Genomic DNA, 17,533 nt, shown 5'->3' on the forward strand with positions numbered 1-17,533 from the left:
GTCATAGAAATTATTATAAACAATATTTTTGAACGAATTGATTCATATGGATAGATATATTAACACTATATTAGACTCACAATTGTAATTTAAAAAATCTGAGTATCTAATTTTTCATATTTCTAATTTATTGCTTTTATACTTAAAAATCACATACTTTGTACCTGCAGAAGCGGATCATTTCTGTACAGCGTATAATCAATGGTAATCTCCTCCCAGGCTGAAAATTAATAAATAAAAGTTATAATACGATTTCTTTGTAACATGTTTGATAATTATCATAACTCTTTCGTAAAAATGCAATACAAAATTAGTTACACAAACACACGTAAAGGATTTTTTTTCTCATTATGAGATATTTATAATCTAATAGGATAAGGATATATACTAAGTCATTTTTATGATGCGGAAAAATATTATTTCGTTGTGTTCTCTATTGTCCATATTCACTAGTATGTCTTTGTTGTCTTCTATCTTTGTTACTATATAAAAGGTATTTTTGGTACTTCTAGTATTTGTTTTCATCCTTAGTCTCATCTTAGTGTTCCAATGTAGACATGCTGTTAAAGATAAGTTCAGTGTCAATGCTTTACATTTCACAATTCGTATGACAGTTAGATAATTTCACTTGAAATAAATTGTTTTAGTGTATTTCTAAAAATAATTTTCATCTACAATTAAGAATATACAATCCTAAATCATTCAATAGAAAGTAAACTTTGAACACTCCAGGAACTTTTCGTGTTCGTGTGTTGATATATATTTTTAAACTTTTATGAACACGTTTTGAATACTCTTATTTTTTATTTATCTATTTCATCTTTTACCATTACAGTCTGATTTAATTCCTTTGCGTCAGATACCAAGAAGTACTTATACATGATTTTCTGATTTTAACTACATGTATTTGAGACCTGACAGCTCTGTATCCCTTCAATGCTTGGACTTTACCTTGGCATTTCTGTTATCTTTAACTGACACTTTTATAAAGTTTCTGCTTGGTGATTCTGCTCGTGACAAATACTTTGACGTTCTTTCTTTGCGATAAAAGGCCTGTTGTGAAAAGTAATTAGATGTTTTTTCATTAATTTATTCATTCGTCAGGTCTGAATTGAAGATTAAATTTGATATCCCGTATTTAAAGATTGCTACTCTATACGCAACGTTAGAAACTCCAAGCACAACTGCTTTGAGACATTTGTTAATGACCTCTTGCTAAAAAATTACTTGCCCTATCAAACTAAATTTCCAGTGACAGTGTAAAGGTAAAATTACAAAAATACTGAACTTATAGGAAAATTGAAAACGGAGAGTCCCTAATCAAATTTGATGAAATATACAGTTTTTGTGTTTTCTGTGTCAATTAACAACACTTATACTTCGAGCTGCATCCTTATTTTGCTTTTTTGTTATACGATTTTATTTGTTTATAATGGATTGTAAGATTTTACGTTAAACAGCTAGATATAAAATAATGTTGATGTTCAAAATAGGAAGGGACACATAAGTACATAGTCATGTTAAATGGATATCACAAAAACTGACTTAATAGTAAAAGTAATATTGTAAAAATAAATAATTTTGTCGTTCAAGGTATGACGAGATAGATAAGTTCATAGTCACGTCACATGGATATCACAAAAAATAGACTTAACAGTAAAAATAATATTAATAAAATAAACAAATATTATAACACATTATTTAGATGATAAACAACGTCAGTACACAGAATCTAAACTTCAAGACCATCGTGTATTATTTGTGAAGTTGATTTGGAATATTTGTCAACAAGATCTTGGTATCTTCCGATGAACTCTTTTAGGAATAAGATTAGGCGTTTTTGACATACATGTATCCGTGGTTATCAACTTTCTGCCCAGACACTGGTGACATTTTACAAAGTATAATTAGGAGCTGAAAGCTCTGGGATATCGAATAATTTGGGGAATGTATGTCCGTAATTCAGGTGAAGTTTGGTATATTGCTACTAAGGTGCTTCTTAGTGTTTTTCTCTTCATTCTAGTGGACCAAATGCACAAAATTCAGATTTTTTGTAAATTGTTTTTGTCCTTATTTTTTCAAGAAACATATGTCCCGTGATATTTAGCAAACTGCAACCAACCAATCAATTGAAACGAAGTGATCAATGATGTAAGGGACGATTATCTGTTAATTTTCATGTTTATCTATATGTTTGGTAGAGAATACCTCAATACTACCGGATAGTGCTGCTTTAGGGAATATAACTGAGAGTACAATTATTCCTGATTCAGGGATCTGTTCCAAACGTGTCCACAATACTTTTGTGTCCTCGTTGATAGGTCGGGAAAATCGTCCAAAAGGCATAACCTGATTATTGCCACCAGTTGGAGACCACTTTTGTTGTTTCTTTGTTCCTGGTACTCTATACGTGACCGTTATGTTTACAGAGTCTAATGATGATTTTAGATTACTTCCATCTGGCCTTGTTGCTTTCAACTAAAGTGCACCATTTTCAGAAAAAACCAAACAAATGTGAAAAGATTTAGTCTCTTTTTTCTAATTTGAACAAATTTATGATGATTTCAGCAGGAATTAGCAATTATACTCTATATAAAAAATATCATCGGGTGTTTTAATTTCAAATATGATTATAGTATAATAAAACCCGAACTGTTCAGAAATGGACACTTTTTTGCATTTTGCATTTTGCATTTCGAGGCGATGGTATGAACATCCTCTCAATACCCTGTGTTAAATAACGCATTTTGCTTAAACAAATTTAACAGAATTTCAAACCCTGCATCTATTACATTGTATGAACATTGATAGCTGTCGACCTTGACATATTAGCTGACATAAAGCTTCTGTTGGTCAAGTAATGCCTCGCATCGTATGCTTTATCAAGGGTTGTCAACCAATACATACCACATTGTTGGAAGGGTATGAATTTTTTGCTGTATTTAAAGAATGATAAGTTTACTTAACACGCGGTCACATCAATAAAATGTTAATAATTATTGTGGATTCAATCATTTTTGTGAGTACCAAAGTTTCCATTTTTTTCGTACTGATTAAATTTTGTGTTTCTGTTAATCTGCTTTCATTTCTATTGTAATTTAGTAATTCATTTACTATTTTAGCGTCTTACGATTGATAACATTTTATATAAAATTCTATTATGTGCACATTGAAGAGAAAACATATGGTACACCTTGGTTTGTTTAAGCGAACCTTATAGTAAAGCTTACTAGTAAATGGCGATGCAGTATGAAACATAAAATATATCATCGGATTTCTAGCCACTTACCATTATTATATAATCTAGTCCTGCTTTAAATACATTCGACATACTTGAGGAAAACGTCAGTTCTTCTTCTGTGTCATATATTACAACACTTCCTGTGTCATTTACCGAAATGCCAGTAATTGTTTCATTTACTATGGCGATAACCTTTATGTAGGTTCCCAGTTTAGGTGCAACGTCACTCATCAAGACTTTAATTGTTGATTTTCCTTTGATCTATTTAATTGGTAAGGCAAATATATATCATATGCACTTATATTCATCAATAAAGGCAACAATAATAAACCACTGTTTAATAGTCATCAATCGATTACGCCAAATAAATCCGAGGGAAACACGTCATTTATAAGAAGAATACAAAATAACAATAGAAACAGTGAACTGCAACAAAAACAGAAACAAACAGTAACACACATAGACACGGGCTATTTAATAACATTTGCCACATTCCTGACTTGCTTGGTATCTTAAGGAAAATTGATGGGTTAAATATGGTGCCCCTTATATGACAATGTTAAAAATAGCGCTAAAATATTTTTCTTTTTAATAGCATCTAGTTAAACAATGCGTTTACATTCAGATAAACATTTAATCAGACCAGTAGTTCGAACGTTTCTTATATGCAAAGTATTATATAGTCCTGTGTTGTCATTTTGATGTTATATTTCACATGGCCATAAAAGTGCGAGGTTTGGCATGCCACAAAACCAGGTTCAACCCACCATTTTTTCCTTTAAAAATGCCCTGTACCAAGTCAGGAATATGGTCATTGTTATATTATAGTTCGTTTCTGTGTGTATTACATTATAACGTTGTGTCGTTTGTTTTCTCTTATTTTTGAGTGTAAATTCACATTGCGATAAGACGTGTCACGGTACTTGTCTATCCCAAATTCATGTATTTGGTTTTGATGTTATATATATGTTATATTTGTTATTCTCGTGGGATTTTGTCTATGTGTGTTACATTTTAGTGTTATGTCGTTGTTCTCCTCTTATATTTAATGCGTTTCCCTCGGTTTTAGTTTGTTATCCCGATTTTGTTTTTTGTCCATGGATTTATGAGTTTTGAACAGCGGTATACTACTGTTGCCTTTATATACACTTATTTAAAATAATAGTTATATATTCACAGATTTATGTAATTTTGTCCCGTAACCCACTATATATTTAACTTAATCACTTCTTTGGAACTGGCTGAATTGTAAAGTAGTTGCAGTAAATCTTATTTATTATTACCATAAAGCAATTTGTGATACTTATATCATAGAATAAATTCATGTTTTTAAACATTTTATCTGAATGTTCCTTTCAAAAGTGATTTAAGTAATTAATTGAATTCACAAATTAATAAGAAAGTAATCAATTACATAAACAAAAACGGTCAAATATAAAGTGTAATATAATGGCAGATTTGGTAATTGTAATTAACAGGAATTATTTACATTCCAAAGTACTTGATTCTATGTCCGGACAACACATACAGACATTATAGGTAAAAATGTCAACACAGGGGTACAATAGTCAACATTTTGTAATAATCTAAATTACTATACAAACAAACAAATGGGTAAAAAAGAAACGCAAAAAGACATATAAACAAAGTACATACGCAAAACTGAAAGACACGAATACATATACAAATAAATTAGCAAAACACAATTTGCTAGTTGTTTGCTGTTGGTCGATTGAAGTGTATACAGAATTTGTCATCATAAGCTGTGTTTAATTTGATCGAAAAAGACTCGTTTTACAAAATACGGTTCAAGACTACATAGTGACAATGATATTGAGCTTAATCAATTCGTCAGAATATTTATGATACAAAAAACAAAATGATCAAGTAAGTTATTCTACAAACTTGCTCATTAATACCTTAAATTTCTTTACAATCTGGTCTTCTGTATTCCATTCACTTTTAATGATCAGCTCTGCATCCCCATCAACTGGTTTCCCAAAAGTATATCTATATATGAATCATTTACGTCAAGGTTAATGAAGTATACAGCAGCACTTATCATCAGTTTACGGGGAGGTTACATTTTACAAGGACTAAGGAAGTTATTTGAGTTATGTCTAAATGAATGTAAAAAATATGATGAAAAAAAACAAACATTTACGACTTGATAGTTTTTGTCAATGCGGATCTACAAACAGCTGCAATACAACTGGAAGGTGTAACTGGTCATATAACCAGGTTTAACTAACTATGAACTCTAGGAAAAGACTGTATTAAGGAATATGACAGTTTTTTTACTTTTTGTGTTGATTAAAACGTTTGATTATGTCAGGTTTTCCTAATCCGCGGTAGATTGTAATTTAAAATGTCCGCTTTTCTGTGAGATATAATACATACTAGTAATTGCATACACATTTTAACGATAATAATTACAAATAAATGAATATATATTCGCACAATGCATAACCTAAAAACGAAAAGTATGAACAGACAAAAATAAGTGTTCCCAGATATGTCACGTTTAGATAAAAAAAAAAAAAAAAAGAAACGTGTTTAAAATGTTAAGAAATATTTTGCACAAAGAGAGGAAAAGATACCAAAGAGAGAATCAAACTCATAAGTCGAAAATAAACTGGCAAGGTCATGACGAAAAAAGAAGAAACAGACTACCAGACAAACAAGAGTTCACAAAAAACAACAAAGACAACTAAACACTAGGTAACACTAGCCCAACCAAACACCGTGTGGATTTCATATGCTCTGGAAGTATTAGCTGATCCTGCCCCACATGTGGCAACCTTGGTGTTGCTAATCTGGGTATACATATTGTGATGAGTCTTACTCGGAAGGGTACATTTGAGGAAAAAAGACGACGGGATTTAGTTTACGACAATTGAACACTTTCTGTCGTCATCTGTGAAACAGGTCAAATATTTCTATATGGTGTCTGTAAATGTAGGGATAATTCACCAGTTGGAACTCTTTGTTAGATAGTTTGCTTTTAAGCAGCATCCCTATATTAAGGAAATTATGATAGGAAATACAAGCTCTAATGTTTTTTTTATTGTTTCTTTGTTGATTATCACGGAAGTACTACTTGTTTATAAAAAAAACATGATATCATTTGAATATAGATTTTGTGAAAAAAAATGTTTAGAAGAAAATCCATTCGTTGTCAGTAACAAACCCTAAAATAATCTATTGAGATATAACACGCATCAATATACGTCAATACGATAGCAACCTAACAAATCTAATAACGAACGAAATCTAAATTTTTAATTTCAGTTCTCACAGTAGACAAGTGACAATAAGATAAGACAAACTATGAATAAGTACCAACAGATATTTGAATTTTTTATATTTTAAATAAAAAAATAACATTTGAGGCAGCTAGCAACAATTTGTTTGTGTCTGCATTCACTATAACTTGCTTGTTCTTCCTAATAGAGGTCTATAATTGTGTGTCTAAATCTTGTGTACTTATATACCTATTGTGTCAGTTTGTTTTGTTCATGCATCGTTGGCAATATAATAAAATTTGATGCGACTGTCATACAAGTGAAAAGTTTAGCTAGCTATAAAACCAGGTTCAATCCACCATTTTCAACATAAGAAAATGCCAATACCAAGTCATATGACTGTTGTTATCCATCCCTTTGATGTGTGATATCTCTTGAATTTGCCATTTGATTAAGGACTTTCGATTTGGAATTTTCCTCGGAGTTCATTTTTTTTGGTGATTTTACTTTATACGTTATAACACAATCCGTAACAACAAATATATTAAAGATGTATCACAATTAAATGATAACTTACAGTGCATTGATAGAAACTGTGAAAAATCTGTCTGTTTTCAGTTCAAACGGAGGCAGTACGACATTCACCTCAAATTTAGGTAGAACTACATAGAAACACATAAGCAATCAGTATTATTTTTTTCAATAGAAATGCATTCAAAGTTAATGTGAATGATTTCAAACATTAGATATTTAAATACACCTGTTGATATCAATTGATAGTTTTTCAGACATAAACAGGTGACTAACAATAGATCAACATCATACAAACTGACATTTAAATTATCGAGGAAACAGAGAGAATAATACAATCAGGCAAATTTATATAGGATTATAGCCTCTTCTATTTCATCAATGTTTTAATGCTACTAATGTGAGTCAGGGTATTGTTGTCTTAGCTCTAACTCACCAACTTGTTGAACATCGAAACGCTTTGAAGTCTTTCCTCTCTGGAATAAAGGAGGTTATACTGTACAGCGGGTTATTTTCGCGAGGTGTAAGTTTTCGCTTATTTTCGCGGATAGAACAAAATCGGTAAAACAAATATCCGCCAATTTAAAAAAAAAAAAGCACATGCAAAGTTATTGAAACAAGTTTTGAATCCGCCAAAATAATAACCGCCAAAATAATAACCGCCAAAATATTTTGTATACCTTATTCAATGAAAATTGCGAAATTTTATACCCGCGAAAATAATCCGCTATACGGTATAATACAGATGTGCAACATATGTAAACACGGTATTAAACTGTTAAGTTTTGACAGTATAGTACTTGTTATCAATGTAATAATACAGTGTTCTCTCCTCGTAAAGTCGATTTTGTTTTTATATTTAATACTATTTCATAGATTCCACTCAGTATGTATTAGTGCGAAATTAATATTTACCACATTTAAATAAAATTAATACTTTGGTATAAACAAGCACGATATAACTATCTTCATGTTACATATAACAGTAGCTTGAAGTTACAAATAGTACAAAACCGGATTTCTGAAAGACAGTTGATAGGACACAATAGTTTTGAGATACAACTACTTGTGAACGTGAATTTCTAAAGACAATTACTGCTAAACATTATTTTACCTCGGAAAATGCATACTAAGTTAGTACAATGGCAGCTTCCCCCCTTTTTGAATTTGTCTTGGGGTTCTGTAATTTTGTTTTACATTGTTAACCATTGATAACCATTGGATATTCATTTTTATTTATACGTACTAGAAGATATGAGACCCAATTACTAGTGAATAAGAGTTTCGGTAGACTATAAGTAGTAAATATGTGTTTTTGAGGACAATAACTACACATGAGTTAAAAAAAAAAGATAGTAACTAGTGAACACGAATGACCGAGGACAATTGATATTAGGTATGAGTTTTGAGATTTATTTTAGTGAACATTAATTTAGATGAAAAAAATACAACTAGACATGAGTTTCGACAAACAACTATTAACTGACACGAGTTTAAAAAAATAACTGCAGAGCATGAGTTTGAAGAGACAATATTTTATTCCATTCTAAATTCATGGTCTTTAGTAATTGTGAATTGTTTCTCGTGTCCATTAAAAATTAAAAATCACAAAACCACCTTTTTTCTTTTGACATTAAATTCGTTATCGATGCTATTTATCTGATATACATCTCAGTTTTTTTAAGTTTGTAACCCGGATTTGTTGTTCTCAATGGATTTATGAATTTCGAACAACGGTATACTACTGTTGCCTGTATTCAAAGATTATATTATCCCGTAACTTAAAAAAGCCAACTGACCATTTGCTCTACTTTGATTGTCCATCTTCCAAGGTTTGTCAAGGTCGATAGTTGGAAAGTACCGGCAAACACACCAAATACTGCGCTAACATTGAGAAACTGTTTCACTCGATTATTTTTGGGATCCTGCAAAAACATTTCAGTTGCAAATTATGATATATTCATAAATGCTATGACCAGAATTTCACATTCACCGTGGTGTTGATATTGTTATATTTGTATATAAACTGTGAAACTCACATCTTTGATAAAATTAAGTAACTTTAGCACATACTTACAACTTCTCGTCCAATCAAATTGCTTGAATTTGCCTTCATATTTTCATAGTACATACTTTTTCCGTGTACTAAGTAACTACGCATGAATGACCACAAGGGTAAGATTTCATTGTATTGTAATCAAGATATTAGAACAAAAATTGCTACTGGCTATTTTGAAATAAATGATGTGTTCCAAATTTAACTAAATAGTTTGTAATTAGATTTCAAACAGATTTTTAACATCCTACTAATCAATCTTTTGATCTAAATTTTGTTTTGACAATTAAAAAAGTTTCTTTCATTTAAATAAAGAGTAATAATAATGGTGCTTTATACCTTGATTAAAGTACAACTCAATCTAAAATTTGTAATCCTTTATCTTCCATGAAATTACTTTGTACACAAAAAGAGTCAACCATGAATCTTTTGAAGGGAAATTATTAATAAAGCAATTTGATATATTTAGTCATAAATTGGTCGATAATTAGTTGCCTAATGTCCAGTGACAAATATTTCATGCATATAAACTATCTACTAGACTACCTATGGGTACATACCAGGGGCAGATCCAGCCATTTTTAAAAGGTGTTTCAACATAGATGTGGGAGGGGGATCCAACTGTTTGTACTCATTAAAAAGCTAGTTTTAGGTTTTATGTGAAATTAAAAAAATGTTTTTAAGAATGTAAAGCTTTCACTGCAATTTAAGAATTATCTGCTCTTGGTCAATTCATTTTGACATCTTACCATGTACATAAGTACATGTATAGTAAAACAACGCTTCGTTCATATCAATAAACATACTTACACCAGCAGCTACCTTCTTTACATTCTAAAGTCAAGGGCCTTTTGAAATCCCATTTTTACAATGATATTATAGTGAGTAGATTTACAAAACTACGTAAATGAGCTACATCCAGTCAGCCGAAACATATCAATAGACTAATTACAGGATTACTCAAGTTGTAAATATGTGCTAAATTGGATATTGTATAGAAAGGTATATACTATGAAAATAAGAGCTTGGGGCAAAGCCCCTCGCTCTAATTTTCATAGTATATACCTTTCTATACAATAACCGAGACACATACAAGTACAAAAATAGATTTAAGGTGTTTATGATAATTTTGCAAGGCTCTTCATCTTCATACTTTATTTGGCATTTTAAACATTTTTTTTATTCGAGCTTCACTGATGAGTCTTTTGTAGACGAAACGCGCGCCTGGCGTATAAGTTAAATTTATTCCTGGTATCTATGATGAGTTTATTTATGGTCGTCCAAAATAGACGATATCCGTAAAGTATATATATATACATATTACCGACATCCATCATAGACGGAATTACCAATGGGACTTTCGTGCTGTAAATAATGGGTATTTTTTTCGAAATTCATTTTTTTTTTATTTGTATAATTTCTATTTTTTATCATTCCGACTCTCAATTTGATTCCTTTTTTTAATATATATATTTGCATTATTTAACGAATTTAAAATGCAATGCATAGAAAAAGTTATTGTAACAAAAAAAATGACATAAATGAACTGACCTGTATGTAAATTGACATAGGATCTCTTAAAACTTTTAATCGTTGATTAGTGCCAAACACTCTAAACTGAACTGTTGAAAAAGAAGGGGTTATTGCATAGTATTCGATTATAAAGTCAAGTTGTATAGTTTTGTGCAAGGGAAGAAATAAAATATCACCACATTGCAATTTAAAGCTTCAGTATAGATTTTAAATTCCTAAAATAACGTTTGAACAATATGACCAGTTTGAATGTGTTTTTCGTAACATTTCATTCATTCACAAATATTTGCATGATTATTTATCAATATTGACCAGCAACGCTCCTCAAATACGAATCTAAAACTAATTGATTGGTTATGCACACATTGCTTTGAAGAAACAGTGTTTATGACGATTATCTTAGTAGATAATAGCAACTTAGTATTTTTCAAAACGTCAGTAATTTTTGTCAAGAAACATAATACAAGTAGTTTGAGTTTAAACATATTATCATCAAGTCTTTCTGTATCCTTATCAATGGAGTTTTGAGGACCTATTCGTCTCTCAAAATAAAACTCCATTCATTATCTTTGATTTATTTTATGAACCATAAGTCAAAGAAATAATGTCAAAATCCTCAAACAGTAAAAGCAAAATAACCTCTATAATTAGGTCTTTCCACTTTTCTGTGGAAAGACCTATTGTTTTTCTTCTGATTATTTTTTTTTTTTTTTCTTCCACCTAATTTTGTTCTTGCGATAAACATTTGTTTCGCAATATGTCGCTTAGATATTTGGTATATGATATCGAACAGCTTATGCACTTTTGAAATTTACCCTGCGTTTCTTTGTAGGAGTTATCTCCCCAAACACTGTTTTCCTTGTTAGCGCATCTCCTTCGCAACCGTAAAAGATTATGACAAATTTATTTTACAAAATTGCTTGTTATATCCTTCGCATGATTTGTCCTATTTTGACCGAAGCGATATGACCGCTCCATATGAGAGTTATTTCCCCTTATGCATCTGATATAAGTGATATGAATTTCTATCTTATAAATCATAAGTGATAGAGACCTAGGATCTTTTGATTTGAGGTCCTTGGTCCCAAAAAATGAAAATTAGGTCAAGGTCAAAGGTCAAGGTCATATTCTAATATTTGAATTTGGCTTATTTTCACTTATATCCAAAGACTGTATAAGATATCAACAAATTATTTTTACTAAATTGTTAGTTGCGACATGTCGTAAGATGTAAATTTTGATTGCAAGCGTACGTTGAATGTAAAAGGGAGTTTTCTCCCCTCTTGTATTTAAAAATACGCGTTTGGTGATATAACTCATTAACTAAATATAATAAAGACCTATGGTCTTTTGATTTGAGGTCCTTGGTTTATGACCTTGAAACTGATCTCAAGGTCATAGCTTAATTTGACGTTCTAGATTTTGACCTTTGCTTTTATTCTATATGTATACATGATAAAGATATACAACTTTTAGAAAAAGATATCAAACCATTTAACCTTGTAAAAAACAACCGGAAGTGACCTTTTGTAAACCGGAAATAGCTATTTTTTTGTACTTTTTAATATAAAAGTATATAGAACCAGATATTTTTGGAATCAGTGTCAAGTAAATATTCAAATATAATCGGAAGTAACAATTTTCAAACCGGAAGTAACAAATTATCTCCCTTATTTAAAAAAAATGTATGGAAACAATATATTTTTGGAATCAGCTTACTAGGAGCTATCATTTGACGATTGAAATGACATTTTAAACTTAGTTTCACAACTTTTCATATCAAAATACATTGTTTTGATGGAAAGACCTTCAATTGTTCTCTGAACAATTGGTTTTTAATTTAATACAAGTATTTGTTGCGTTTGTTTATCTAATCATTATAAGAATTGTATTTCTGTTAGGACGTATCTCTGCTATATATATTGTGAATATGATTTCATATTTACCTAAGTCGCCTGGCTTATAAACAGCTTTGTCGGTCTGGATAAAGATGGATGACGCTTTCTCTGTGACTCGGATTTCTATAGCAGTTTTATCAAATTTAATATCTCCAATGACTCTCACTTTTATCTTGTAATCATATCCTGGAGGGGTCTTTTCTGGTACCTACAATTATTATCATACTTACGCATACCTGCATTCAACATCTAAGAAAGTATCAATTACTGAAAATATTTCATGTTTCATAACGGCTTTATTGAAATTATTTCACATAGTTTTTTTTATAAACTATTTTTTTTATATATTTGCTGAGGCATATTAATTATTTTTTAAAGGATGTAAAGGCATTGAAAGTGTTACCATGTTAAGTTTAACCACCGCTAAATACCTTAATTTTTTGATAAACTTGCATATTTTAATAGGAATTCCATTACCTTTGCATATTTACATTTACAGGAACCTGTAATTTAGTTGCTGATATGCTATATATCTGTTTTCGTTCATATTTTGTACATATTTTAGGCCGCTAGTTTTCTCGTTTGAATTAATTTAAATTTGTCATTTCGGGGACTTTTATAGCTAATTTTGCGGTATGGACTTTGTTCATTGTTCAAAGCCGAACGGTGACCTATAGTTGTTGATTTCTATGTCATTTGGTCTCTTGTGGAGAGTTGTTTCATTGGCAATAATACCACATCTTCTGTTTTATATCTTTTAGGGTTATTTTAATCAGCTCTGCATATTTTTTGTTCAATTTGAATGTTCGACAAGGTTTATTTATCACCTTTATATGGAATATTAATGGTAAACTTGTGTTATTAGGTCATTGTTATTACATCTATGTGTCCATATTCTCAGTATCATTTGGATGTGTTACTATATTTGTATTTTTATGTATATTATTTTTTAGCTTCTCTGTAACCTTTGTACTTGCATGGTTTCATGAGAATAAACTATCCATCTATCTGCACCTTCATTTGTCATTTAAACTCCACAAACATGTTTCTAAATTCAAATGTAATACCACTTACTTTGAGTGTAACAACGGCAGGTCTCTCTAAAACAAATAATGCATACATTGGTATATCAAAACGTTTCTTAATTATGATTGAACAGAAGTATAATACTGTTGCTTTTATATAAACAAAAAGATTTTTTTTAAATATTTAAATAATAGTTATATTATGCATTAACAATTTGACACTGTTATGTGTCTTTAGTCCATTATGATGACATAACATAATTTCGAGTGGATTTGACATAATGCATAAACACTTGTAAATTGTTAATACCACATACTGAGTTATATTAGCTGGTTTCTTTTAAAATTGGTTTATTGGCTTGTTGTGTATAATGATAAATTCGTTCTAGATACGATGATTATATAAACAAATTGTAGACGCCCGTTTCATCTAAAAAAACTCATCAGTGACGGTCGAATCATAAACATTATAAAAATGCTCGCGACATTTGAATTTTTTATTAACAAAACTTTCACCAACAGTGCCAACACTTTATGCATTAATAACTGAACTTTATAGAACGTCACCAGTTTCTAAGTAGATAAACAAGGGCTTTGTTAAAGAATGGTCATTTTCCATTCCAAAGAAAGATACTAAGACCTTTTGGTCAATATTCCGTTTCAACGAATTACTTTTTTTGTAATATTTTGTTGGCATACTAGCAGTCTGATATTTATATATCCCGCCATTATGTAATTGCGCTGTGGTCATTTTTTGTATTATTGTCTTTTGCTTTTTCTTATGTTCCTTATTTATAGAGTGTTTGCATGTCATATTTTGTTGTTGGCATTGTTATTTAGTTTTTTGTGATGGTTAGGATTATAACACAATGCTAACTGCTGTATCGTCATTTCTGACATTTCTTACTCATTATTTCTGTTTATTTTGCTCACTCATAAAATATATATATAATCTAATTATTTTGTTTTTGTGATGGTTAGGATTATAACACAAATCTAATTGCTGTATTGTCATTTCTTACTCATCATTTCTGTTGATTTTGCTCACTCATAAAATCTACTGTCTTGCCAATATCATTGAATTCTATGCAACAAGTGATAGGTTAGGCTAGATATATTCAGGTTTAATCCATCTTTTTCTACATTAAGAAATGTTTGAACCAAATCAGAAATTTAACATTTGTGTTCCGTTCGTTTGAAGTTGCTTGGTCTAACGATTTTTTTATTTGATAAGGGACTTTCTTTTTGGTATTTTCGATTATCCTTGATATTTAACTGCTATCCTCTTAAAATATCTTTGCTATTTTTGTCGTTAGGTTGATAGACTTGTTACGTATACGCAAATTTCATTTAATTTATGAAAATTTAAATCTGATGTTTATCAAAGTATAATAGTTTTATTTTAATTCCTTATTAGTTGTAAAGAATGATATCATTATACATTTAATCTGATTGACATTGTTGTTATATCAACTCACGAAGTAGACTTCGTTGTGCTTTGACTCTTGTTAAAGTTCTGTTTTGTTTGTCTAGCAACATTACGAAGATTGTAACACGTTTAACACCTTCCTTTAAAGCTGATATACAAAGTTTAGCATCTGATCCTGCTTTTATTTCTTTTGGAACAGTTGCAATATATGTGCTGTAAAAAATCATTTTGATAACAATAGAGTTCATGTTTTTTTCTAAATAGATATAGAAAGATGTGGTGTGAGTTTCTAATGAGACAACTCTCCATCCAAATAACAATTTGTAAAAGTAAATTATAAAGCCTTGTTTATGGAAGTTCGTGATTCAAATCATTCATTTTCGTACAAACAAAGTTAATCCCAATCGAAACTGAATTGATAATCATATTGATTCAAACGCCATTCAGTTCTTTCAATGTTAACTGGCCTTCGGTTTTTAAAATTTCGGCTTTGGGCGTTTGTGGCGAGGGTTAATCACAGGGTGTATTGCATCTGCAGTAATAATAGTCGGTAATATGATGTAATATTGTAAAAGAGTAAAGATAACACAAACCAATGGCTCAACTTAAAAGAAATACTGACAAATATAAACATAAAATATAAACATGATACATCCAGTAATGTATAAGATTTGAGTTGCTTTTATAACCAACGAAAAAATTGCAGTAAAAGTAAGTCTGTTCGAAATAACCCGATGTGCCGGTTATTCAGTGTGCACGAAATTTGTTATGTTATTCGTCATAGACATATTACTGTCATTCCTTAAAAAAGTTTTGTAATACTTTTTTTTTCAAAAATGAACAGGGATATTGAAAAAAAATATTTATTACGTTTGGGTTTTGTACTGTTCATATATCTTAAATTGTTACATATCTATTTTGTACGGATATTTGGAAAACGCGAAACCAATTATGTTTGACTTACTTTTTGGCCGTGACGAACCCAATTACAGCAAACAACAAACTAAACACAAGTCTCATGGTTAATCCTAGGATATAGTAATAGTGATATGGTATAAGTATACATTAATACAATGCAGTTTTACAAAACACAATTCAGATTATAGATTTTATATTCGCTGATTTACTAAAACTTCGTTTCTAAACATTAAACCGGCTGTTCTCATCATAACTATCAAAACTTTTGGTTTTCAACTGAAAAAAAAGAAGAAAAGAACAATGTTGACAAAGAAGATAATTAAATTAAAGAAGAAACTTTGAACCAGAATATCAATCATAACCCGATAAGTTTTCGCATTTCTTTTAAAATATTTTGTTTACAGCCGTTTTATATAGAAAAAAAATACAGTGTTAAATAATTAACAACTTTGTCGAGAAAAATTCTATACATTTATTATAGTTAAAGTCCAATGTGTAACCGATTGCAGATATTAAACATTAACTTCAATCTATTTTATTCATAGACTTTATTAATGATATATCATTTAATATCTAATTAATAATTGTTTTTGCTACTTAATGTATCTTTTTCCTAATGTGACCTATCGATATAGACTTATTACCGGGTTTGTACTTTATGAGCAGGATCTGCTTATTCCCCGGGAGAATCTGACACATCACCCATATTGTTTTGGGTTATTAAGTTTTTACTTTATATGTTCTTTTTCACTATTTTGCTGTTCGTTTTTTTTCTTTCTCTCTTTTATTAGACATGGCGTTATCAGTTCATTTTAACAAACAAGTCCTTCTGGTATGTTTCGCCTCTCTTTTACGTTTTTTTTTATATCTTATTCTTTATTTCAAATTTAGCGTTATCATGTATTTTTAGTTTAAAATTGATATTGAACATAAAAAGAAAGATATTAATTATCAAAGTGTATATATATAAAAAGTACATTTTTCAAAGGGTATATATATGAAAAGTAACCAAGGTGTTGAATAATCATCTAAAATGTCAACTAAATTTGCGTCTAAAAGAAACATGAAGTTATATCTTTTAACACAAATTCACAACCTTAAAGGCCTTGATATAGTAAAATGTGAAACAATTCTAATGAGATTTTAAGAATTCATTGATTGTGTTACCTTAGTCCTGTTAAATTTCAAAAGTGTTAAATATTGTGATTTTTCTTACCTTAAGTCGTATTCATAAATTTAGGTGAAATCATACAAGCAGTAAGAAAACGTACATTTGCAAATATTTATTGAAAGTGATAAAAGTGACTGTAAATCTTAAGATACGAATATGTGTTATTGTTCACAAAGAATTTATGTATATTTTTCATTTAAATGTACTTTTCTATATACAATAATTTTCTAAATATATATAAACATATGGTACAGTCTTATCTTCATTCAATAATATGAAAATATGATTTAATTATAGAATTAGTTTAATATAATTTGTAAGGAGTGTTTATTTTACTCATTCATGTGAGAAACCTTTTAAAGGATAAACAAAATAATCATAAACCTGTAAATGTAGTGCGCTTGCATAATGCATATTTATATAACATACTTCGATCAGAACCAAACATTATTAATACCAACAGCATTAGTAAATTAAGGTGTAATA

At 29.9% G+C, this 17,533-nt stretch overlaps 1 protein-coding gene across 1 annotated transcript in view; it reads right to left on the reverse strand.

Moving 5' to 3' along the window:
* The window catches only part of LOC139518112 (CD109 antigen-like), a 50,127-nt gene extending 32,868 nt beyond the window's left edge, over positions 1-17,259 (reverse strand). Inside the window, exons 1-14 of the mRNA XM_071309781.1 lie at positions 17,093-17,259; positions 15,923-15,986; positions 15,008-15,171; positions 13,579-13,604; positions 12,553-12,712; positions 10,625-10,695; positions 8,817-8,942; positions 7,454-7,493; positions 7,064-7,148; positions 5,161-5,251; positions 3,290-3,502; positions 2,209-2,478; positions 952-1,053; positions 158-220 (exon numbers count right to left, since the gene is read on the reverse strand). Coding sequence (XP_071165882.1) covers positions 158-220; positions 952-1,053; positions 2,209-2,478; positions 3,290-3,502; positions 5,161-5,251; positions 7,064-7,148; positions 7,454-7,493; positions 8,817-8,942; positions 10,625-10,695; positions 12,553-12,712; positions 13,579-13,604; positions 15,008-15,171; positions 15,923-15,978 — 1,467 coding nt within the window. The 5' untranslated portion in view covers positions 15,979-15,986; positions 17,093-17,259. The remainder of the gene's footprint in view (positions 1-157; positions 221-951; positions 1,054-2,208; positions 2,479-3,289; positions 3,503-5,160; positions 5,252-7,063; positions 7,149-7,453; positions 7,494-8,816; positions 8,943-10,624; positions 10,696-12,552; positions 12,713-13,578; positions 13,605-15,007; positions 15,172-15,922; positions 15,987-17,092) is intronic.
* Positions 17,260-17,533: the final 274 nt, after the last annotated feature.

Source organism: Mytilus edulis, chromosome 3 (genome assembly GCF_963676685.1).
Source record: "Mytilus edulis chromosome 3, xbMytEdul2.2, whole genome shotgun sequence".
Lineage (NCBI taxonomy): Eukaryota > Metazoa > Mollusca > Bivalvia > Mytilida > Mytilidae > Mytilus > Mytilus edulis.